This window comes from Gordionus sp. m RMFG-2023, chromosome 3 (assembly GCF_954871325.1).
Source record: "Gordionus sp. m RMFG-2023 chromosome 3, tfGorSpeb1-WG-v2, whole genome shotgun sequence".
In the NCBI taxonomy this organism is placed as follows: domain Eukaryota; kingdom Metazoa; phylum Nematomorpha; class Gordioida; order Chordodea; family Parachordodidae; genus Gordionus; species Gordionus sp. m RMFG-2023.
In genome coordinates, this window is record NC_088777.1 from 17401657 (window position 1) to 17428647 (window position 26991).

At 26.6% G+C, this 26991-nt stretch overlaps 1 protein-coding gene across 1 annotated transcript; it reads left to right on the top strand.

The window, feature by feature from the left end:
* The first annotated feature begins 1306 nt into the window (after window positions 1–1306).
* LOC135925958 (uncharacterized) lies at window positions 1307–26022 on the top strand. Its single transcript, XM_065461560.1, has 12 exons — window positions 1307–1419; window positions 1464–1644; window positions 1684–1761; window positions 17941–18593; window positions 19469–19627; window positions 20591–20649; window positions 20744–20812; window positions 20885–20975; window positions 21452–21566; window positions 21730–21900; window positions 23968–24197; window positions 25086–26022. Exons 1-12 carry the CDS (start codon window positions 1354–1356, stop codon window positions 25302–25304), a joined length of 2091 nt encoding a protein of 696 aa, XP_065317632.1. The 5' UTR covers window positions 1307–1353; the 3' UTR covers window positions 25305–26022.
* Window positions 26023–26991: the final 969 nt, after the last annotated feature.

Below are 26991 nucleotides of genomic sequence, written 5' to 3' on the forward strand. Positions count from 1 at the left end.
CCCCTCCTATAATTTTATTGTAATTATTATTGCACACTCTCTCTAAAAGATTCGGGGCCGTATCGACAGGCTCGCTTAGATGGGGTAAGGGAGGGTTCCATCACGATCACCCAACGGTCAAGGGTGAGAACTTGGGGACCTGGCTTTAGTGGCGGTGCTTTGACCATGATTAGATATTAGTTTAAAAGTAAGCGGGGAGTTATTTGCATGGAGTGACCTTAGCCGTATTCCAGATCAACCAATAATTTTTCCTAGAATTAGACATCATTAAAGTTAAATAGGAGATATAAAAAGGGGAAATTTGGGTATTTAGTAGCAAGGAATGCTTTTTATTGAATAGAAGGGTAAATACCATGCGCGATTATTGAATTGGAGACAAAACATCACGGTTTAATTATTCAAATCAATTCCTTATTAATTCATTTTGTATTTATTACAATTTCATCATATAAACATCTCGTGATCATGATACAGAAATAATGTGAATTAAGAAAAATTAAAACGTTTTTGTAAAATAAAAATTAAAAAGTCACACATATTGTTATGTTCTATCTCCCCACTTGTCCCATATAACTTTTCTTTTCTTTACGTTTTTTTTTCCTCTTGCTTCTTTTGTTTTCCCATCTTCCTTTTTTTTTGTTATGAAATTGATAATATACCTTATTTTTATATTGCAAGATTGATTGTATCGCGATTAAATAACAACCTTTTTTTTTCTCTTTGTTTGGAAAAATTATAAAGGTTGGAAAAATACCTTTTTCTTGACCATTAAATATTTTTTTTGTGTGAAATTTATATACATTTTTTTTTTGATTAATTATTGGATGAATTTGATTTATTTTTAATTTTGCTTTGTAACTTCGACTTTAATAAACTTTAAAAATATTATTTCCACTACGTTGTCCGAGTGATTCCATGACAAAATCGATAAAACCCGGCCCCCTGGATCCCGTCATCGACCATCCCTGACCCCCGCGGACCGTATTTTTCCCACTCAGACAGGTGGACCCATCGGTCCAAATCCAACACATATCCTCGTATATATTTATACCCATTTTTGGTTGAAAACAACTCTTAGGTTTTGACCAGTTTCTAATACCTACTGGCAGTCTGGGGGAGAAAGTTTAAAAGAATAATGTAAACAATTTGTTTTATCAAGAAAGAGATGTATAAAAAACAATCATAAAGACTCAAAAGTTATAAAGAAAGATCTCGAAACATTATACTCTTGTTGATGAAAAGTACTGGTGTCAATAAGGGTTTAGTTGTACAGTGAATATTTTAGAAAAATAATAATATATTTCGATATTCCTTGTTAATGTTAAATTAAATATATTTCCTTTTTTATTCATTATGGAGGTCTTCGATACACTTGAAGGATTTAAATCCAACATATGGGACGAACCTGGTCATAATGAAGTAATAATTTAGGTGTAATTATTTAAGGCCTAATATTTTATTAGTTTATCCATAGTAGCATATCTAGCGGAAATTCTGATTTAGACTTTGACGATGTTGATATTAATTTTAGTGGTAATTACGATATGGGATCTGATGAAAGTACAGAAAATGCCGAAGATCATTGTTATTCACATATAAATTCTATATTGAAACTGTCTACAAAACTTGAAGATTTTAGTAAAGGTGAGAAAATATTTATTAACAATAGCTAAATTATTTAAGATCTAGATTCAGAAATATACACAGATGCACTTCAAATTTTGCCTGATAAAATTATATCTATTCAAAGTTTAAATACAGGTATATTATATTTTTAACCAATGAAAAGAAAATATAATCTTGTTTGTAAATATATTATTTACCATTAATTATAGCTGTCTAGAACTAATTTTATTAAAATTATTTATTTATAGCTATATTTGACATATACATGGTGTGATTGTTACTTACAATTGCCAATTTAATTGAAATATAAAATTTCTCATTTTAATTATATTTTAAAATAAATATGTAATTTGTAATTAATATAAAAATATACTATGCTAAAGAATAAAATCAAAATTTTAATAAAATAAGATGTGTATAATTATTTAATATTGTAAAATATTATTAAAAATTTTATTTATTATTAATTTATAAAATTTTACAAAATCACTAAAAAAAACAGCTAGTTTTTTATTTCTAGAAACTTTGTAGAAAAACCAAAGATTGATAGGCTTATAGTCTTGCTCTAAAAACAACGTATCTTGGATTAGGTAGAAAGATGGTATGATTTAAAAAGTCCTGGCTCAGCTTAAAGAAATTTAAAAATTTAGTGCTGATCAAACATAAAAATAAAAATAAACCTATTTTTGAAAAATACATTTAAATTATATCAAATTATATACTGAAGCATTTTACATTAATTTGCTGCTGCTCATTGCAATTTCCCTTTGGAACAATTTGTAAAATATAGTCAAAATTATAAATTTTAAGATTTTAGGCCCCAAAAACTGATTTTTCTTAAACTTGGGTGTATCCCTAATTAAATAAATATCTAAATTATCTAGGTATTTTTTTTTGAAAAAATCTATTTTCACTTGTATACATAATTTCATCTTCTGACATCTAAGTGATTCCTACATTATACCATTTATAATTTTATATCAAAATAATTTCATTTCAAATTAGACAAGTGTCCAATTTATTATGGCATATTATGATAATTAATAACAATGTTATAATTTTATGCTTAGGGCATTTTGTATAATATATTGAGCCATCTACTTTTCTTAACTTAGATAGACATCTTTATTACCAAGAACCAGCGAAGTTTCATTTTAAGTTTTTTTTTAAATATATCATATTACAAAAATTGAATTCTTATTAAATAAATGATTATATATATATATATGACATTTATTCAATCAATGAAAGTTTTTTAAAGTTGAATGTTATAAAATTTTAAATAATTTTTTTTTATTTCATCTAAAATGATTGCAAAATATTTAAGTATTCCCTTGCTATAATATTAATTATAATTTCTTAGAAAAAGGCCCTGACATTGGGGTCTGCAATGGCCAGCTTTTTAGATCCCCCATTATTAAAGCGCATTGGGTCATTCTATCTAAAATGAGCAAGAAAATCAAGATTTTCGGTCGATCCCTTTCAATTTCGATATAAAATTATAGACTGGTTATATATGTTAACATTAGATAAACAAAATTTTAGCGCATTAGCAACTATATTAGCAGAGATAATCGGGGTTAAAGGTCCAATAAACGTCTTTTTTTTTGCTTTTTACTGATGTTAAATAATTAGTTTTTAATTTAAAACTGGATATGATCAAATATTGAATCTAATATCAATAGCTAAGTTAATAAATGTTAATTATGGCGAAAAAATCAAAATTTAATTTTTTTTAAAATATGGGTCATCTTATGGTCAGGTGAAAAATTGAAATTAATATCGAAATGAATATGATATCCAATTTTTAATTTTTTTAAGAAATATTATTCGTTTACTATTTTTTTATTAATATCTTCAACAATTAGCGTGGCTGGATATTTATTTTAAAAATTATTGCTATTTTATATTTTTAAAAATTAGATGGCTCTATATATAATAGATTTAATATGATAAAATTCATTTGTTTTATTGCTTAAAAATATTCTCAAGTATAATATATCATAAAATTCGGTTATATAACTTTGTAAACCACATTCCCGTGAGATATTCACAGGATAAAAAATTTTAATAATTTTTTTAATATTTAAATGTAATTTAAAAATAATTAAAAAATTTGACTAAAGGCAGGATTAAAGGAGTGCAATAAAATTATTAAGGGGAAAATCACATTAATTACTAGGCCTAAGATTCTTTTATGGAATTGTCATTATCTGAGATAAACAAAATTCTAGTTTTTTTCGAAGAATAAATATTTTTTGCTAAAAATTTCTATGATCAAAGTCTTTGAATTTTGAGCAAATGTTTAACATTAAAAAAATTAATCAAATAATCCAGATAGTATCTTTTATTATATAAAAAATAAACTGATTATTAAAATTAATAAGCGAAAATAGTGAAAACACTAACAATAAATCGCAGTTCAGTTGCTATAAATACAAATTAATTTCTTTAATATTTTTTCACAAATTGTAAAAATAGTACTTGATTCATTTCTTTAATATTTTTCTAATTTAAAAAAAACTAATTTTTATATTTTTACTTATCTTTAAAAATAAATAAATTTTTCTAAATGAAACCTTTAAAAGATAAGCTAAAGTGTTGCAATCCACTGAATAAACCAAAACATAAAAATTTTAAAAAGAATTTACGTTCTCTACTACCTTGAATGCTTAATATAAATAGTGATTTATATCTTCAACAAACAGTTAAGTAAAATTGGTCCACACATTCCCGAAGCATTTATATCCAATCAAGATCCCTTTCAATCGATTAATGAAACATTCATTACACAATATTGAAGAATCACCAATAAAAAAACGTTTAATAAAGACTAAGATTTTAGAAATATCTGATTCCGAGAATGATAGTCCAATGAAAGTGGAAATTCTTATTTTATTAAAAGATAACTTTGATAAATTATCAAAAAATCAACAATATCAAATTCTTACAATTTGAGGAATTCAACGTAACATCATACATGACAAAAAATCAAAAATGGTGGTAAGAAAGTGGAATTCTTTCATTCCCAAAACATAAGGCAGGAAAGACACTAAACGAAAGCATTTAAACTCGTCAAAGATTTTTATAGTTCTGATGAAATAAGCCGACTCATGCCTGAAATAAAAGATTGTGTATCTGTTAAAGGCGAGAAAGAACCAGTCCAAAAAAGACTAATATTAAATAATCTTAAATAAATATTCAAGATGTTTAAGGAAGAATACCCAAATATATCAATTAGATTCTCTAAATTTGCCGAACGTAGGCCAAAAAACTGTATTTTAGTTGGAGCTAGTGGCTCACACACTGTTTGTGTCTGCGCCATTCATCAGAATGTGAAATTAATGACAAATGTAATAGCTGAAATCACAGCAGGAGAAGATTACTGTATAAATTCTTATAACTATCTTTTGGCGCAAATTATTTGTAAGTCAAAATGTTATTTAACAAATTGTGATTAATGCCCTGGTATAGATCTCTTAAGGGCCAATTATACCTATTATTTCAGAGAAATCGTACAAAATATGTCATGTTTAAACAATGGATCACGGTGGATAGAACAAATCTTGAAACTATTATAAAGTCCGTTGATGATTTCTCGATTATTTATTAGAAAAAGTTCAAATTTTACTGCGTCACTCGTTTATAGCTAAACAACAAACTTTATTTTGAAGAATTCCAAAGAAAATTTAAAAGATGGGGAATTTTTAACAATTCTAGATTATTCTAAAAATTATTCCTTTACTTTACACGATGAAATTCAGGGATTTCATTGGAACAACGTGCAGGCCACTATACACCCAATTCTAGCATATTATAAATCTGGAGAAGATTTAAAAAATATAAATTTTGTTATTATATCCTAATCATTAAACCATAATACTAGTGCAGTCCATCAAAAATTTTTTATTAATTTCTTAACAGTCAAATTTAATTCTAAACCAGAAAAAATAATATATTTTTCAGATGGAGCCGCGTCTCAATACAAGAAGCGCAAAATTTTCTGAACATATGCCTTCATACATACGATTTTAATATACTGCCGAATGGCACAACTTCGCCACTGCTCACGGCAAATATGCATGTGACGTATCGGAGGAACTGTCAAAAGATTAGTTGCCAGAGCTAGTCTTCAAAGCCTAAATAAAAATCAAATTTTAACCCCATTAGAATTATATAATTATGCTAAAATAATTTTTATGGAATTTAATTTGAATATATATCCAATCAAGAATACATCGAAGGAGTAGCCTTTCGTAAAAGATTTAATTCTGCACTGCCCATACATGGGACCCAAAAAATTCACGGGGTTATTCCCAAAATAAACTAAAAACCAAAATATATTCAAATTCCAAAAAATATAATATAAAACAAGTTTCGTTTTTAAATGAGAAAATTATATTTAAAAATATTAATGGATATGTAACATGTGTATATGAAGACAAATGGTGGTTAGGATTTATAATCGTTAAAATGATACAAATGAAGAAATAAAAATCCGATTTTTTACACCCTTGTGGACCTTCAGCCTCTTTAAATTTCCTCTGATAGATGATATTTTAGTGTTGCCCAAATCTAATATTCTCTCGCTGGTCAATCCTTCTACTCCCACCGGCCGAACATATATATTATCTCCTGAAGAAATCTCACAAGCCAGCCAGGCTTTGTATTTCTTTAGATGAAGTAAGATTTAATTAATTTATAAACTATCTTAATCAGGCAAAATTTGTGAAGATTTTAAAAATTTCATGATCTGAATTACAAATAAATATATATAATGCACATTGTAATCGATTTATTATGATATATATATATATATACGTTAAAATATTTTTAATCAATAAAAAAAATGAATTTTAACATATTAAAACTATTATATATAGCACCATCTATTATTCTAAAAGTATAAAAATCGAAATATTTTTTTAAATAAATATCCAGCCATGCTAATTGTTGAAGCTATTATTAAAAAAATAGTAAACGGATAATATTTCTTAAAAAAATTAAAAATTGGAGATCATTCTTCAATTGACCATAAGATGGCCCATATTTTAAAAAAAATTAATTTTGATGTTTTCGCCATAATTATCAATTATTAACTTAGCTATTGATATTAGATTCAATATTTGATCATATTTAGTTTTAAATTAAAAACTAATTATTTAACATCAGTAAAAAGCAAAAAAAACGTTTTTTGGACCTTTAACCCCGATTATCTCCACTAATATAGTTGCTAATGCGCTAAAATTTTGTTTATGATCTAATGGGAACATATATAACCAGCCTACAATTTTTTATCAAAATCGAAAGGGGTCGGCCGAAAGTGATTGATTTTCTAAATACCACCCACACAATTTGAAATCCTATATTTTAAAAGAATTTTCAAAAATTGAAGTATTTCTTTGCGTGTTTTTTTTAAAATATGTGATTATGATTACTAGGGCTAGTGTTGTTAAATGGCTCGATTTGAGCCGATTTTTAAAAACAGTTAACTCAATATTTTCGCCAGAAAATTATTGTCTAAGCCCGAGATTTTGTTAATAGATGTTGTGAACAAAATCTTATGCTTGCATAATATTTTTCCTAATAAAATATTGACTTAGCTCTTTTAAAAAATCAGCTCAAAATGAGCCGTTTAACAACACTAACTAGGGCTAGGTATTGGATCTGACAGAGTCAAAATCCTTATCTGACTATATTGAACTTTTTTCCCAATTCAATATGAGCTTGGCTTAGTATATATATGAAATAAATAGTCTGATATATTGGTTAGAAGTTTTTTTTATCTGGATGAGCTGGGATCTAAACCTGTGCACCACTAGAAGTTTTATCTATGCCAAAAAAATTGTTGCATATTTAAATAAAATTAAAATATTATGAAATTATGGGCATATTTATACTTATAGTAAATATAAATTAATTATAATTATAATTAATAATATTAAAAAGTTAATATCATTTAAATAGAGAACTTATTTTGACGGTTAGATATATAGCAGACATTTGAAATGTTTAACAGTCTGAGCATAGTAAATTCTTGCAATCAACCTGAGACTATACAGATTGGATAATGATTATATTGATATCTTGAAGATTTTGATATCTTTAGTAGGGATGGTTATATTGATTAAAGCTGACTTCAAGACTATGTTACAATCACTTATAATGAAACAAAAAGGTGTTTGTTAGGATGTCAACAAAAGCCGTACTGTGCTAAATAATCAGTATTTACAATAAATAAATTTGATAGGCGAGACATCTTTTGCCTAAAAGGAAATATTTGAAACAAGCTTATTTTGTTTAAAATTTTTATTTTAGCAAATTTAAAATATTTAACCCTAAATTCAATCTTAAAATTATTTCATAATATTTTAACTCGAATTCTACAACACCATTGCATTTTAATATCTTAAATTAAATTCATATATAGATGGCTCTAGCATTCTCTGCCAAATAATGATTATTATATGCACTAACCTTTTCGAAAAATGACTGGACACACCAACTTCCTAAACGTGCTCACAGAGCTAGAAATTATTTTTTGTGTATCTGCAACCTGTAATTGAATTTTCGCTAGGTTAACATATAAAAGAACTTCTTTGCCACACAAATCTCGACAAAATAATATCCATACGACAGATTTACTATTTATATTTACTTGCATTTTGAAATAATAAATTATAACTATTTTGTGTATAATTTTCTATACTACTAAATAGATTAAATATCATTGATGTGATTATCCATGAATGAGGAATATATAAAATATTATCTATATATGACTCTTTTCTTAGAACGAGGAATAAAAAATCTAAATAGGGGTGGAACATGATTAAATTAGTTTATGTATTTTTAAAATATAGAGCGCTACCGAGACCGCCGCAAATCTATTAAACGGCGGCGAACTCGAACGCTCACAAACGCCGATGAAAAAAATTAGAAGACTGCCCCGGTCAACTGATATTTCGGTGCACAGGTCTACATGCATAATATTTATTAGTAGATTTGTGGTTATAATAGATTGATAAAAAATTTATAATTTATGTATATTTCACTAATTAAAAATAGTCATTAACATAATTTATTTTATTATTTTAAAATCGAAACATTTTTATCGCCTAAGGCTTCACTTCATCACTACTGATTGATTGTGTTTTATATTCCTATCTTATCAATGATAAACCCTTAAACATAATTTTATTAAATTTTAAACATACCATTCCCTTGGCCTATGCCTTGATTTTTTTTCAGGACGACGCTATCCCCTCCTAACTTTTTTATCATCATAATTTGTTATAAAAGCTGATTTCCCATGACTGGTTTTTAATGATAATATATTATTCCAATATAATTATAAATAAAACATATATTAGAAATGAAATGTTGTTTAATAATTAATTATTGCCAAACAATGTATTAAATATTTTTAAAAAGGTAACTGATTTCACTTCGTATAAATTTAAATAATAGGTCGGAATTTTTTTAAAATGTATATAAACCGTCTAAAATGATATCAATTTCTCAAAAAAATATATTAATCTATTACAATTGAAAGACAGACTGTTGTCATCTTTGACGGGGCATGTTTCAAGGACGTGTCTATTATGAATTGAAATTAATAAGCACAGTAATAAGATTTAACAAATAACCGATATTTTGTTTAACGCTCCAAAAACTCTTGTCATGAAAGATAGCCATTTGATTATTTTTAGGAAGCCAAATTTAATATTTTATATAAAGCATTCATAAAGAATATTTTACTGCTAGTTGTATTTTTAGCGTGTTTATATTATTATTTTAGTTATTTTTCGATGCTTCCCAATTATGATTAGGATCAAATTTTTTGGTGCTATCTTAGTCGCATAATTTGATAACTAGAATTAACTTACCTAAATTCAAAAATTATAATGCAACGATTATTCTCCATTGTTCCATTTATAAGAAATCGACGACCCACTAAAATTTGTACTGGGTTTTCGGTCCCACGCGTTAATATTTTTTATGGGAAAAATATATATAAATGAATTTTTTTTAATATTAATTTTGACAACTAAGTAAGCCAAAAAAGTTGAAATAAAATAGACTTTTGCTTAATAAAATCAAATTCTTCGATATGAGCCGATTTTTTAAAACGGCTAACACGATATAGTCAAAAAAAATTTCGCACCTTTGTGCCATTTATGAGCAACATCTTCAGGCTTATATAATATTTTTATGGGTAAAATATTCAGTTGCCTTTTTTTAAAAATCGACTCAAATAGAGCCTTTTAACGACTTCTAAGTTTTAATATAAAACTTTTTGTTCGGGTAGGTCTCTAAAATGAGTTACGAGAAGTTTGCTGGAATATATAATATAGCGTATATATTATTTATTGATAACATTTGTAATGGTTCTTTCTTTACATATTTTCTTGCAAACAAATATATAATATATTTTTTAATTACATAGATAAATATATATAGGGCATTAGGACAACAAATTGAATGATGGAATTATAAACCTTTTTATTTTTTTTCTAATTTATAATATATAATAATATTTTTGGATCATTTGCATCGTAATTAAATATTTCGCACTTATTTATTTCTAGACATACCAAAAAATTGGATATGGTCAGAGCGCGAACCAACGCCGAATTTTTATTCGTTCTCTAAAGGCAAAAAAAAATATTATTTTCCTATCGACTATCATACTAGCATATAACCCGTCAAGAATGACGGGAAATCAAAAATTTCTCCTTTATTTGTCAGTTAAAATTTCTCCTTTATTATATGAGGTCTGATTAAGAAATGTGCCTATTTTTGGTGAGGTGATTTCGATATCCACGACAATTTTTTTTTACATGTTTGGAAAACTTAAAAAATAAATACTTGTCCAAATTTTTTTCTCTTAAATTTAAGTTTTGGACGCAACCGAAATATTAAAAAAATTATAAAAAAAACTATAAGAAAAGCAAAATAAAAGTTACTCCTTATAAATCAAAACAAAATTTGATCAGCAGTTGCATTCACTGACGTACTGGGGATAGGTAAAAGTGTTGTAAGCATGTCTAAATTTAACTATAACAGGCCTAAGATAATTCCTATCGGTAGATCATTTTTTTGAGTACTCCTGTGAATCAAAAAAAATCCGCTTTTCGACACAGCACTAAGGATAATTGCTAATTAGCATTGGTTGCACCTGCTATTTGGTAAGAGTTTGCAAGCTCCACCATTACACAAGAGTATTCATTCATATCATATATACAAGACAGTATTAATCGATTGATAACTCATTCGCCCCAATCCACAGATCCGCGACAAAGAAAATCTCTAGATATTAAGGCACTAGTTGATTTATTTCTGCTTTCTTGAAAATTTAAGCTAAGAATCTAAGGTTATGATAATAGTTTTTGAGGTTTTTTGACCATCAGAAAATTAGCTATAAATCTTATACATTTGGAATAAATATTCACCGTATTCTTTAAAATTTTTGCTAAAATATCATTTTTTATTAAATGAAAAAAATTCAAACTTTCCTAGGTCTTTGTACTTACATCGATGTTATCAAACAATGATTTAGATAGAGAGTATATGGAAGAGAGATTTATGAAAACAATATGTTTCGTGTTTTAAAAAATTAAATTTTATATATTTTTTATAGTGCATCAATGAGTTACACACATATTATAAATGTTATGTATTGTTGTTTATTTTAATTTAATATGAGAACGGAACGGCATATGGATTAAACTTGATGATCATATATCGTAGACTTATCTAGCCAGGTTCTGTAAAATCCCTGATAAAAGTTTAATATTAATGAAAAATATTGACATATTTTATAAGGAATCTAATTAACTTATCTATCAATTTATTTCGATATCTTAAGTCGTAATTTAGACGTAGTAAAAACATTTTTTAATAATAAAATACCCTTTTATTATTAAGATTTAGGAAAACAATTTTATTCTTTATAGGTAGACCTGTGCGCCGATGCCTCAATCGACGGCGACGGTATTTTTTGATTTTTTCATCGGCGTTTGGCGGTGAGCCGATTTCGCCGCCGCCTACTAAATTGTCGACTGCGGCGCGATATTTATTTAAAAAATTTTTTTAATGAATTATATTTATAAATCATTATAATTTATTTGGGCGCTTTTTTCTAAGACATTGTTAGTATAGTTTTATTGATCTTAAATTATTTCTTGTCTCACTCTGATTTAAATTTATGTATTTTCTCATTCTCAGAAATAGACTAAGGAGTTGCATTTTTACTCAGATCAGAATCATATAAATAACACATATTAGCAATATTCTATTGATTTTTATTATAACAAATTAAAATATAAATTTGGAATGCAAGCATGTATTATTTTGTTAAATGGAACTCCTCTTCAATACTATCAATCTCAGATAATATGGTTTCCCCAGTATGATTTTATGTCACATTTCTAGTTGCTAGGGTAAAATATTTTAAATCAAAATTAATTTAAATGATGAAGACTAGATGTGATATAATTTCGACACTTGAAATGATCGGGCGCCTTTATATATCAAATAAACATCATCTAGCACACCCCGACTAATGGTTGTCCTATTAGACATTTCTGACGAGGAATCTATCATTTTATTTAAATGTGAAACCTTTAGAAAATCAGTCATCTCTTTATTGTTTATAGAATCAAATGGCATTAAATCTAACCAGCACATCATAACATAATTTTGCCCTATTAGATTTCATATTTATTTTCGAAAACATCAAAATAATTAGAGCTGGAATGAAACTAATAAAAAATTTAATTTAGTTTTGAACTTTCAAGATAATGTTTTACATAATTAATTTAATAAATTATATATTAAGTTTATACATTAAAAAGATCTCAAAGAGCTGACAATAAACAAACTAAAAATTTAGTTTTGAACTTTCAAAATAAAGCTTAATAAAATTAAATTAACCAGTTAAAAATTGTTGCCACATCTTGGTGTTGGCTTTAAAAACATTTTTAGACTTTGAATGGATTTATTATTAATTTATGATATTTTATGGAAATTAACTAAGTGCCGAGAAAGGTTACTTGTACTTATATTTTTACTAAAACATTTTATTTCATACGAATTTTACTCATCTTTTTCCCCCAATTTTAAGCTAGGTTCACAATAAATATAATCAGGCATCATTGTGCTTTTCTTATTTTCATTCTTCAAAATAAAATTTCCAAAGTACCTCCAGACATAACTTGATTTATGATTAGTAGAGAGAGTTGTTATTTCATAATTGTATATAGAGTGGTTTAAAACGTGCAAGTCCATAAAAATAATTCATATGTATTGTTTGTGGAAAGGGAATATGATGTAGGAATGAATGTAAATGATATACAATATTCTATTATATATAGCAATAGAATACAAATCATATTTTGATTTTAAATGTTAATATTCTAATTTAATATATAAATATAATAAACAGCATTCAAAAAATTATACACGCCTCGCCGCCGCTATGAAAAAAGCGGCGAGCCAACTTGCGCTGATGATCTCAATCGGTGGGGGTTCCGGCGTAAATAAAATTACCGGCTACGCACAGTTTTAGTTATAGGCCGAGATTTGAACCTCATGGCTTCGAACCATTCATAACCGATACTAACAAGTGGTTATCTAATGAGTGTTATAAAATTTCATTTGAGAGATTTGTATCTATGGTTTTTAATCATACAAAAATACTATAAACCCTTTTAGAACATCAATCGTTTGTTTACCAATCTTATTAATAAATATCGGTTATGTTCCCTCCCTCTTCTCCAGCATGTTTCCTTTAATATTGCAATTTAAATTAACAAAATTCCTAGAAGCTTATCTTATCCCCTTCCCGATTCATGACAATAAGCATCTCTCCTCATCAAATTTGAAGATCTTGATTTTCTTCTCAGCACACCCGCTCTCCTTTTTTCATTGACAAAAAAGTCAACAAACCGTCAAACTAATTACCAATAATGGACCGTCCTTTTATCTAGCTCTTTATAATGAGATAGAGGCATGTCTTAATTCGGTATATCTTTTATCTATACCCATTACCTCTTATTAATGGCTCTCCTCTTAATTTTTACATCATAAAAACTCGCTAAATGTAAATAGCCCAGCTGTAAACTAGCATAACATGGAGGAGTCTGAATAAAAATCATACCATATCTAACTAAGTTGATAAAATTATATTTATTTAAATATCTAATTTTTACGAATAATTTGTCACACTTTTCACGTTAAATAAGGTTATAATTCAGGTTTAAAACGTGCTTTAGGTTATATATTTTAGAGTCAAACAAATATGATTTAAAAAACATATTTGTCGCTTGCTTTATAGACGAAAACAAAATAGTTCTCATTACTTAGTGTTACATTGTAATCAGTATAATATTTAATTGATACAAATTTAATAGTGTAAAATTTAATATACTCGCTTAAAATGCCTAAGGAATCTAAAGCATCTAATAAATATACTTTTGGGAAAATAAATGAAATTGAGGCATTTTTATTCGGTGTATTTATTAATATTATTAAGTATTCTTGTCTAATGTCATATAGTGACTAGGAATGGAAGGATACATTAAGAAATAATGTTTAAAAATTTTTTTCTTCAATACATAAAATTTTTACTTTTACTCTGATGGGAACCCTTTATTTTTTTTATACTTCCTGTATTTTCTACTTCCTTTAATATTGATTACGTTAAATTTACCTTGAGTTTAGTTTGATAATTAATACATAGTTATATAAATAAATACACGTAAGTATATTCATTTTTAGATTTGGGCTTGTTTATTCTATCATTAATGTCAATATTTGACACGTTTTTTTCTATAAAGGACAACTTACTATCGTTTTTAAAATTTTATCTTCAACAATATTTGATTTATTTTAAAATTATATTATATATATAGCCGGTTGTCATTGAAAAGTTTTTTTTTAAATTGGAAAAAGGGATTTCACATAAACAAATACAATTCCCCTCTTATAAACATCCCTTTTTCGTTTTCATTTTACTTTTAGCATGTCCACATAATATCTTTGTAATTACAATATTTCTGGATTTTAATGTTTTTCGTGTGTAAACAGTTCTATTACCCCTTGTGTAATATACTACGGCAGAGTAATACCACAAAGATTTTTAAACTTGTCGATGTTTTGAGAACTTTATTTCATTAGTCTATTTTATGCTAACTATGCTTATTTATCCAAAGTTTTATAACTCATATTTTTTGGTAATTACTATTTGAAAACATGTATTGATTATTAATTAAATGCAAATTATTGATATTATCCTGTTTTAATTAGGTTTTTATTGTTATAGTAAAAAAATATGAAATTTAGTTTATAAGACAATTTGCTTGCTTTTTTTCTCGGTATTTTAAAATGCTGATAATGTTTTAATTATTTAAGATTAGCTTAATTAGTATCAAAATATTGAAGCTTAATATAAGAATTTGACAGATTTAAAATCGGGGTGAGCTATACCTACCAAATCATTAGCACTATTTTTTTTCCACCTAACACCCAGTTTAGTGCTTAAACTCATCGCTTGGTGGGATCGGACAAAAGGGTTTTTTTAAACATTTTTATTGTTTGAATCTATATTACCACTTATGGTTAGAATATAATATGAATAAAATCCTTTTCGAGTATTATCATAGGCGTTGATTGAGTAATCACTTTATATTTTCATCTAGGCTTGAATCCAGGAAGGGCCGGTTTTTTCTGAAGCTAACCGAGATAGTTTCCCTTACAGGGTATGATATATAGCAGAGCAGATCGACAGCGATCGCATAATTTCTTTATTTTAAAAATGGGCCTTATTGCATTTTAATAAAATTTCGTTTTTTTTTAAAATTGCTATTTTGATAACAGAGAGTTTTAACATTAACCTACCGCTCAAGAGTTAAACACTGCAATATGTAAAAGATTTAATCAAGAATATCTTATCGCGTTATGAGATTAAAATTGTTTTCTATTAAATTTTTTAAAATTATTTGAATGTGAGTTTTTGTATTTAAATTATTTTAAATAAGTGAGATTATTAGCTGAAAAAATTGAATAAACTAGGTGTAAAATAGATAAAACTTGGGTCATGCCTAAAATTGTAATCACAAACCTGGACCGCGGCAGACATTTTTTAAAATAAATTTAAATGTTATATCAATTACTAATTGAAACATCGTATGGTAGATCATTCAAATATTTGTAAGTAATTATATTACAAAATCAAAAATATTGAAATTATTAGATTAATTTTTATTTTATTACCCCTAAAATTGTATATTTTAGGAAACTAATTTTTTTAAGCAATCTAGGTATAAAATTTAAATTTTAGCGAATTTGACTGATTTTTCTTTTATTTTTTTATTTGTATTTTTTTTTGAAATTCAAAACTTTTTGCTTTATAACCCTTAGGTTTAGCTAGAACTGATATTTTAGGTAATATGAGATGATTAGTGTTGGATTACCCGCATGCCTTTTGATCACTCTTTTAAATATTAAAAACAGTTTTCAGATTAAAATATATCTTGTGAAGCCAAAATCAAATGTTTCTTTTTTATAATTAAATGTTTATACTTTATAATAGGAATTGGGTATATTTTTAAAAATTTTGTTTTTATATAGGCTTTACAAAACATCAAAAAATTTTATTCGAAATCTTTCAAAACTTTATCTAGAAAACGCCAAATATAGTCTTTTTAAATTAGTTAAAACATTCGGTCTTAGTTTGTGGATTTTCAAAACTAAACATTATACTGCATTCACAGAGCGTGAATTCGCGGTGAAGTATATAAATATAATATTTTGTATACTTTGCCGCGAATTTGTGCTCACTGTAAATGCAGGGTAACACCTCACTCGCAGTTAGCTCGAAATTCCAGCGGAGAATACAAAAATACAAAGTATTTTGTATAATTCGCCAGGTATTCGCGTAAACTATGAATGCAGGGTAAGGCTTCCTTAAAGTTTTGAAATAAGTTTTCGACGGAGGCTTAAAAGATTTGTGCTAATTTTTTTTTAAAGGGAGATATTGTGCAATTTTATTTCAAATTTACGACCATGGCTGATAGTGTATTTATTTATTTATTCTTTTTTATGTGTGAGGGAGAGGGAGGCGATTTTATAAATTCTAATATGTTATTTATATTTTTGAAAATTTAACTTAAATAGAATAAGGTTATCGCTATCAATCATCAAAAATGGGCGAAATTATCACACTTATTTAATTTTACATGATAATTAATTGTGTAATATTTTAAATATTATAAAATTGTGGAAATTATTAACCTAAGTATAGAGGAATGCATGCTCTAATTTCCTTTTTTTTTGTAATGTATATTTTGCATTTAAATAAGAAAGTTGAACGAAAGATATTAGGAAGTTAAACAATAAAGTTTGGAACACATTATAGATTATATTATTTCGGTAAATTATGGTGCAATATATGTGTGATTATTTTATTTATCGGTAAACAAAAATTATTTCTCCAAATATTAATCATTATAAATTGAATTTATCTCGTGATAACGATTGCATTAGATTAGTAATAGTTTATCTGCATGAATCTCTTTGATTTAACAGATATTTTGATCGGACCGAACATTTATTTAAAAAATTTTCATTCAAGGAGCGAATCTGAAAGTTTTTTTACGACCGTGGCAAAATTTTTAATATTTTGTTCTCCTAAGCTCTATAAGTATTCCTTTTAAGAAAAAGGAACCAAAGTTTTTTATTTTAGAGCGCCTATAATTTTCTTATATGGACCTAAGCAAAATAAGTCTGAAACAGAGTTTTACAGTGTTGTGATGATTTAATAAAACATATTGACGATTAAATTAAAACTCCATATACAATTATTTTCTTTGCAAAAATTTATAAAATAACAAAAGGAGTAATAAAAGAATTTTCAAATTATTTTTGCAAAGAAAATAAATTTATATGGATGGGTTTTAATTTAATCGTCAATATGTTTTATTAAATCATCACAACACTGTAATTTAACATTTATTTTCTTTCCATGATAGTAGAGAAGACAAGATATAGAATTTATGAATATACATTGTTTAGTTTAATGCTTATTCTATATTATGTCGATGTACCTTATAAAATTTTAAAATATTTGGTCAGATCACATTTTTTGCATAAGCTTAGAATTGCAACTCATTTAATATGAATTTTGCTTAATATTCGTTTTTTTGGATGTTAAGAAATGATTTAAATTTCCATTAAATTTAATTAAAATTTACTCTGAAAAATCATTTATTACTTTTAAGTTTTAAGACCATTTCAAATTTCTTTTCTCAGATAACAACATCCTCAACATCAACGATTTTTTAACCACCAACAATACACCTCATTTCAATTCTAATTCCACGACCTTCACTTCCTCACCTATCTCGTCCAAGTCTAACAACGATCAAATTCCAATCAACATCCCCAAAACCTTAACTTTGACCAGATCTGATTTTGTTCACAAACTGTACAAAGCTAGCAAAAATGATAAAAATCCCGGCTTAGTATTCAACAAACCCCACTCACCAATATACAATAAAAAATTTAAACCTAACGAGACAATAGGTTTCAAAAAAATATCTAACAATGATTCCAACGGTTCAGTCATTATAAAAGCCGAGAAAGAAAATGGCATCGCGGGCGATGTCCTCGCAGATTTCGTAAATCGGGATAAACTCCACAATTTCGCCCTCATAAATGAAAATTTTACCAAAGTGAATTTTAAGCCTGGCTCCACGGGAGAAGATAGTATAAACACTGATTGCGAAGATATGATGGACGACAGTAGTAGAGATATTTATTCCTCTGTTATACATTCCGGTTTGGAGCTCGGTGGCCACATTATGAAACATCCGCAACAAAATCAACACGTCAGCGAATGGCGTTCCGTTTTATCGGATCGTGAACATCATCAAATCTTATTGTCCAGATATATATCTCAGCAGGTTTTTATGAAATCATTTATTGAATTTCACCCTTGTAGAATAGTCAGAATAACTTGACTGTGTTTTAAAAAAATTACGTTAATATAGAATCATACCCAGTTAGATTAGCAAATTCTAATCTACGGTAAAAAATTTTGGAAGACAATTTTTTTTAGTAGTAAATTAAGCATAAATTAGCCATCTTGATTAAAACTTTTAGTCTTGCATATAGAAACCGTTTATTTAATCATTAATAGCATTTATTTAAAAAAATACTAGTTTATTTCCTGTCAAGAATAACGAGTAAAATATTTTAGTGACATAAATGTTTTCAACTAGAAGCCCCCTTTATCGAATCTGTTAATTATAAAATTTAGCTTTATTATTTTTAATAAAATTTTGAAAAGAAATTTTTAAAATCTATAACAATAGCTTCATTTTTTTATAAAAACGAAGAGTCCAAATTGAATCCGCTTTTATTTCGTCCGGGTACGAGCTTGATTCTAGATTCAGATTGAGTTAAAAGAATATTAGGTCGTCAAGTTTAAAGGGAATGGGTTCTAGCTGTAGACCTAGAGTGGGTTTTGTAGTTAATTACATTGTAATCACATTGAACTAGACTAAAAAGGGCGGTTTCTCGATATTTTTATTAAAGTTGAAAATTTTGGCTGCGGTTTCAAATTGTTTAATTATTCAAAAAATAACCAAATAAATAAAGTCTCTAAAAGATTTTTAAACCATATATAAATAACTTGAACTTTTGTTGGAATCGATTAACCTGGAAATTTTAAAATGCCTATATATTTTATAAGAGGGTGGATTCTAGATTTGTTTATGTTCGGGGTTTAAGCTACGATTATAATACATTATTTTTATTTCCGATTATATTCCCTAAGCCCAAAATAAATGGGAACATTGTGACCGGCCCATTACTGCTAACGGAAGAGGAAAAAAGAACTCTTATAGCCGAAGGCTACCCGGTGCCAAAACGATATCCGCTTACGAAAATGGAAGAAAAATCGCTTAAGAAGATTAGGAGAAAGATTAAAAACAAAGTTTTCCCCTGACTTTAAATATCTACTTAGGTGTTTTTTATTTCCATAAAAAATTAAAAATATTACAGGTTTTTCAGTAATATCAGGCCAAATCTAATTTTTTTGCCAGTATTTGGCCAAGTCGAATACCGGATCTTATATAATTTACTTAATAAACTAAATTAACTCTCATATATCTAAAATGTAAGTTAATAATGAAAAAATTAATCACAAAGGTTTTGATTTTGAAAGTAATTTAATAAAATATAAAACAAAATTTTATATTTAAAGTTAATGTTTTACTTTTTTTTAAAACATAAATATTTTTAATATATTTGATAGAATTAGTCCCATAAAATCCATCTATTTATCTCAACTTCGAAAAATTGATTATAGTGGATAAATGAGGTGCTTAAATATTTAATGAAATTAGAAGGTCTACAAGGCCCATAAATTTACTATGAATTCCCCATCTCGTTAAAAATTTTTTTTATACTAATTCGGTTGTTAATCAAAATATTAGCCTGTTGACCATCCCATTTAAATTTGCAATAAAAAAATAGAAATAAATTTAAAATCTAATCATCAAGTAATTTGTAACTGCTGAACTCAGCCTATTACAAAAAAATAGTTTGTACTAGTTAACCACGTAACCCATTTTATTTTTTTTGTAGGCTGGGCCATGCAAATATATAGTATATTGACAATATATAGTTATTTCATTTTGGTAATTAAGAAATATATGCGCAACGAATTTAAATCTGGATAAGAACTACTCATTTAAACTTCATTCTTAAGGATATACAATGTCCGGTAATCTCTAAACCTTATTATAGTATCGTTTTGGATTTTTCTCACATTAATTCCATTTTTTATATATAAATGAATGACAATATTCTTAATGTTCCAAGGGACTACCCGTTTAAGTGTCGTAGCTTTATCATGATAAATATAGTAGTCAATAAGCTTACTTTACTTTATTAGATATCAGCTCAAGAGAGTAGACGAAAAAAAAAGGAATATATTGAAGCATTGGAAAACAAGTAACATTAACACATGTATTTTTTGACCATTATATAATAAAAATTTGAAACTTTTTACTTAAATTTTATTAAATTTAAAAAAAAATATATTTAGAGTACAAGCATATGCGACCGATAATAACATACTCAAAAACAAAGTCAAAAATTTAGAAACCAATAACTTGTAAATAACTTAATTTTTATAATATTTTTTAAAATAAACTCGAAACTTTTATTTTTATTTTTTAAAATTTAGATCTTTACAAAGTCAGTTAAAAAAATTGACCAATCTGGCGACTTCGCTTTACAAATCCGTTTCTACTCAGACCAATCCTAGTTCCTGCTTCGTAATTTTTTTTTATAATGTTACGTCCACCAACTGATTTATTTTGGGTAAACAATATTGTATTTAGATGTAGAGTAAATCAGTTTTGGACATAAAGTGATAAATAACTATGCAATATAATTCGCTTGATAACGTTTCTCAAGGCAGAGCGCTAAAATAAAGCATAGTATTTATCAGGGCATTAACCCAACTCCGGATCTGTAAATCCTGTTCAGTGGGCATGCTATCTTCAACTTATTTTTAAATTATTTATGAATTTCATTCTAATAAATGTGATCTTTTATATAAGAAAAAATATATTAAATAATCATATCGCCTTGTAGTACATTTTTATTTTTAAAAAATAATAAATTTAGATTTATTTATTTTAAAATACACTAAAATCACTGAATTAATAATATGATAAATATTAAAAGGTCTTTATAATTGCAATATTCAATTTTTTCTTAATTATCATTTTTTAATATAACACAAAAGGTTATTCTATTTAGCTTTTTAGTAGCTGCTGGTCTTAATATATTTCCACTCAAGGAAACGGAAAACAATGAGGCAGGAGTCGACACAAATAATCAACAATATCAGACCATTAATCGTAATTTTTTTCCCTTAATTTAAAAATAAATAATGTTGTTTGAAATGAATACTATAAAATAAATGACTATATTAAATCTTTACTTTTGGTAATGTTAACTAGATGTCATTACTTTAAAAAAATTATACGCGAAATTATTATTTTACAACACTATAACAAATAGAACAATCTAGAGTGTTGCATTGGGAAAGCTGCGACAATAATTACAAATATTTTATACCAACGACTCAGTCTATGTCAGACTCGAGTACCAATGAAGTAGTTGAAGATGAGAGCGTTCCACTCTCCAAGGCTTTTTCTGATTTTATGGGACGATTAACATCGTCTAAGAAAGGTTTTTAATTTTATTTATTTCTACTATTTTTATCTTAATTCTGCCCTCATTTGAAAATTTTTATTAGGATGTGTCTAAAAAACCATTTTAAAAAAATTTGAAAACTTTCAGTACTTTCCCAAATTTTAATATATCAATATGTTAAAATTTTTTAAAAAAAATACGCCATTTTTTAAATAAAATTTAATTAACATTATTAACAAGGAGACGACTTTTTTTCGCCAACCATCAATATATCTTTTTCTCGAAGATGCACCAATACCACTTTTTTTGGTACCGTTATCATCTATACCTGAATATCGATACCAAAAAAATTATTTTATTATATTTATTTATTTATTTTAGAAAAAAAGATAAAGCAAATATAATTCATCAATTTTTTAATTTGTAATTAATTTATAAGAGTTGAAATAGGGAAAAATAAAAAGAAATAGAGAGAAATAAAATTTAACATCACCTCCTTTTTTCCTATTGTAGGCGAAAAAATTTTTTAAGATAATTTATAAGAGTTTCTTATCTTTTTCGAGTATTGGCCACTTGTATCTGTTTAAATAGGAAGTGACTACCGACGCTTACCGAAACTGCAAGTGTCGACTTGTTTTTTTTCAGATGATTAATATTTTTAAAATTTACGAACATGATATTCTCGCTGATAAATCTTGCTATAAATATTTATCTGAATTCAAAAATTTCGAGCAAGTATGATATCGGAAGTAGTGTTATTTTAATCTTTTAGTCGATTTAAAAAAACTAAAAAAGATTATAGCCAAGTCGAGATTTTGCTAAAAGAGGGTAATTCTGACATCATTTGGCAAAATATCAAGGCGAGCATAACATTTTCTTGTCTCGACTTCTATCAATTTCGATTGGAGACGCGTCATTTACATTCTAATTTATTAAAAACGGGGATTAAAGGTACAAAAATCGGGGTTTTAATTCTTTTCATATGTTAAATAATTGGCTTATAAAAGGCTTGGATATTGAATTTAAATTTAATTATGAGGTAATCATTAAAATTATTATTTTTTAAATAGAAGCTAATCTTATATGGCCGTAAGAAATTTAAAATGAATATTTTGAAGTGAATATGAGTTTCAATTTTCAATTTTTTTTTCCATTCGTTTTTATTATTAGATAATTATTTAAAAAAATATCGCCAATGTATAAAAAACGTATAGATAACGCTATATATGAACGTTTTAATGCAATAAGTCTTTGTTTATTTTTCTATCTTAAAGCAATATTGATTTAAAAGTAATAATTACTCATAAATCAATTATAATGCCTTAAAATGTTTCTAAACAATAAAAAAAGCCTTATACTGCATTGCGTTCATATATAGTGCAATCTGTACGTTTTTTATACTTCACGATATTTTTTGAGGAAATAAGCACCCGCTAATTATTGGAAAAATGGTAAATGAATAATAGAAGGGGAAAAATGGATTTCATATTCATTATATTAATTTTAAATTTTCTGCTGGCCTAAATGACGCACATTTGAAAAATATTATATTTTATGTTGTCCTCATAATTATCACCTATAGTTTTAGTTATTAAGATTAGATTTAATATTCGAACGAATTTAATTTTTTAATTAAAAACTAATTATTTAAAATTGGGAAAGAGTAAATTGTACCTCAATTCCCCATTATTTCAGGTAATGGCTAATTCACTAAAATTTAGTATATCTAAAACATATATGACCTCTGACATGGAATAGTCCATAAATGGTTTTTAGTAGAAGACATGATGCAAGGTAAACCACTTCTTATTGGTAAACATTGTTTATTTTTATAAGTATAGGTGGTGTAGATATATCGATATTGGCGAAAAAAAAGTGGTAGTGCGAAACGAAATAATATTACAAAAAAGTGGTAGTGCGAAACGAAATAATATTACTTAAACTTATAATGCAAAATGGTACCAATTTTTTTTTTTTAAATATATCTAAAAAAATGAATAATTGGGCTGAATCGAATTTAAAAATTGGTTTAAATCTATAAGATTTATCCTTATTTTGTCTGAAATTAAGTCATATATTTTTTTTTAAATGAATACCATTAAGACGAAGGATTTAATTTACTTTCTCACGATTCGTCTGTGCTGAACAAAATTGCCAATCTCATGAGATCTGGACCAGATTTAGGAAAATCAAAAAAATCTGAAATGGATTATAATTTGGAGGGAATAGTCAACGATTGTACTATGATGGAGGGAGTCGATTATTCTCACGAGGTTATCATTTCTGATGACCATGGCAACATTAACGATCAAAATTTGTCTATCGGGAGTGTAGTAATACGATTTAATATATTTATGAAAGGAAGAAGATTTGATAGTTATCTTTTGATACATAATTAGAGCCCGCATGGCATATTCCTGCACCCTGCTTAACGGCTTTTACTAATATGGGGACATCATCTAAAATATTTATCCCACTGCCATTTTTTTTAAAGAGAAATTTTTATATTTTTTTTTTCAATATGCAATTTATTTATAATAATTATATTCGCAAGAATTAATTGGGGAAAATATATTACTATTAGGCGCTTATACAATTCACACCTTTTGTCTAGGGCAAATCAGCCCAATTTTAAGGAAATGAAATATGATTTTTATCTTTATAAAACATGTGATTTTTTGATAGAGAATTAGTTCCAAGTAAGAAAAGACCTTCACAAGTGGTAAGAATATTTTTGGCATTTTAATGACTCAGCCCTGAGATGAAGGTCATGCACATTATTAGAAGGGGCAAGGGGATTTATGCAATTAAAATCCCAGACCAAGGGTTTGTCAGGTACAAAGGAGACTCTAGTTTTCCTTCAGGGGTTTTTTTTTTATTTATGCTGAACATGGGTTCAAGAATGCACGGGAAATTTGCTTTATTGAGAAATGTGGCAAGTGTTTTAATTTTATTGTCGATTAATTTTAGTTATGAATTTACAATTGAGTGCATGGCGTTCAAAAACAGTCTGCATCATGATTGCATTTGTTGCATATAGGTTTAAAAATGGTATGATCAGGCACAAACTTAGTGCATAACAAAAAAAGTTGTTTAAAATTAAGGGTTGGAATCAAGCCATTCATTCATTGCTTGAGTTGTTAAAATTAAGCGTCCTGAGAAGGGATAATTTATTATCCCATATTATCCTTTATTTTATATTACAAATATTCATTTTTTAGCACGAAGACATTAATCAAGAATATTTTATCGACAAAACAAATTTTGTAGCAGGTGAGGAATTTAACGAAGAACAGATATACCATTACGATTCTGATTCTCTAAATTCGGAAATGAATCTTAATGGTGACCACAATATTTCTATTTTGTCTTCTCAATTTACCGAAATGCCAAATAATTTGAGAGGCCTTGATATCGTAGCTAATAGTATGGATCATTGAAAGTGAGGGTCCTGTAGATATAGTCGGTGGAATAGATATTTCTGACTTGAAATTTACTAGAGTATCAGCATTTTTTTTGAAAAATGGTCTATATATCTTTTATTGAAGCATTCTATTATGGCGAACGATTATTTAGCACATTATTTATTTAATCTTTTTTAATATTAATATGAAAAATACCGAATATTTGTTTAGAGCTATTTTTGAAAAACGATTTTATAATTTGTAATTACCTTTTACTTATATGCTATTTAATGTATATTTGTGTTGATAGTCAGACAGATAATTTTTTTTTACCAGTGTTTTTCATTAGTTAAATATTTTATATTTCTTTGTCGCTATTTATTATGTGAAATTAAACTTGGTTATTTTTTTTAAAGTAAATTTCCTAATGATATCATTAAAAAATTACTCAATACAAACACTATAAAATTGATAAGACAATTTAATTTCTCTTACGATTTATTATATAAAACAATAATACACATAACACCATATTTTATAATTTCACTTAAGACGTTTTTTAAAATATAATTTATAATTATATTAATATATTTTGAACCAAATACTTTTATATGACGTATTTTTATATTTATTTTGGTGAATTTGGTTTTTATAACATATCCATTATATTAAATTCATGAAACAAATTTAGTATATATAATTTAATAATTTATATATGATCAATTATTTATTTGGGACTATTATTTATGGATTTAAAATGGAATCAAATGTATGCATATTAATAATTAAATTTATATTTATTAACTAAAATAAAGAATCATTTTTAATATTAGTACTATATTCTATTTCAACATTTTTTAACATTTTTATGATTTTACATGCTAAGTTTCAGTAGACTAAATTTCATAACCTGTAAATAAATTAACGATTTAGTATAAAATAGGTTATATTGTCAATTTAAAATCAATCATGTCAAGCTATTTAATTTACACGCACTAGCCTGTGTAGATGGCAACGTCAAATATTAATATAAAAATATCTAAAAATGGCGACTGACACCTATTATCACTCAAAATACATTGATGACTCTTTAAATCGTTAGGATTTCAAAAGATTAAAGCCGGACAGACCTATAAGGTTCGAATGACTCACACATTTTCTAGAAGTTCAGATTCTTATGACAAAATTTGTAACGGCTTAGGTTGTTAAATAAAACAGTTAAATATCGGCTTAACGGTTCGGTTTAGTTCTATGATATTGCCCAAGGAAGTAACTAATCAGTCATTTCAACAACTAAGGAATAAGGGTAGGTTCTCCTTTTATTTTAAAATTTAATATTTTTTGACTCAATTCCCAAAATACCTTTACTAGGTAAGAATTAATAATTTTATTAAAATTCATATAAAGTATATGGTGAATTCCATATCAAATCAACAAAAATAGTCGATTTTCAACCCGACCCCCTTCAATTTTTCTTAAATTTTGACTGGTAGTATATACTATAACTAAGAAAAAAATGAAATTTACCTTCCAACACTCTTTACTCGCTAAGATATGGCTGTTTAAAGCGCGGAAAAATGGTAAATTTTTGATAAAATGCACCTCATTGATTTTCAAATATCTCGATAAATAATTATGTTAGAAAAATAATTTAAATTTTATTTCGTAGCTTAATAAATTGACATAAAAATAAATATGATGGACATTTTATTAATATCGAAAA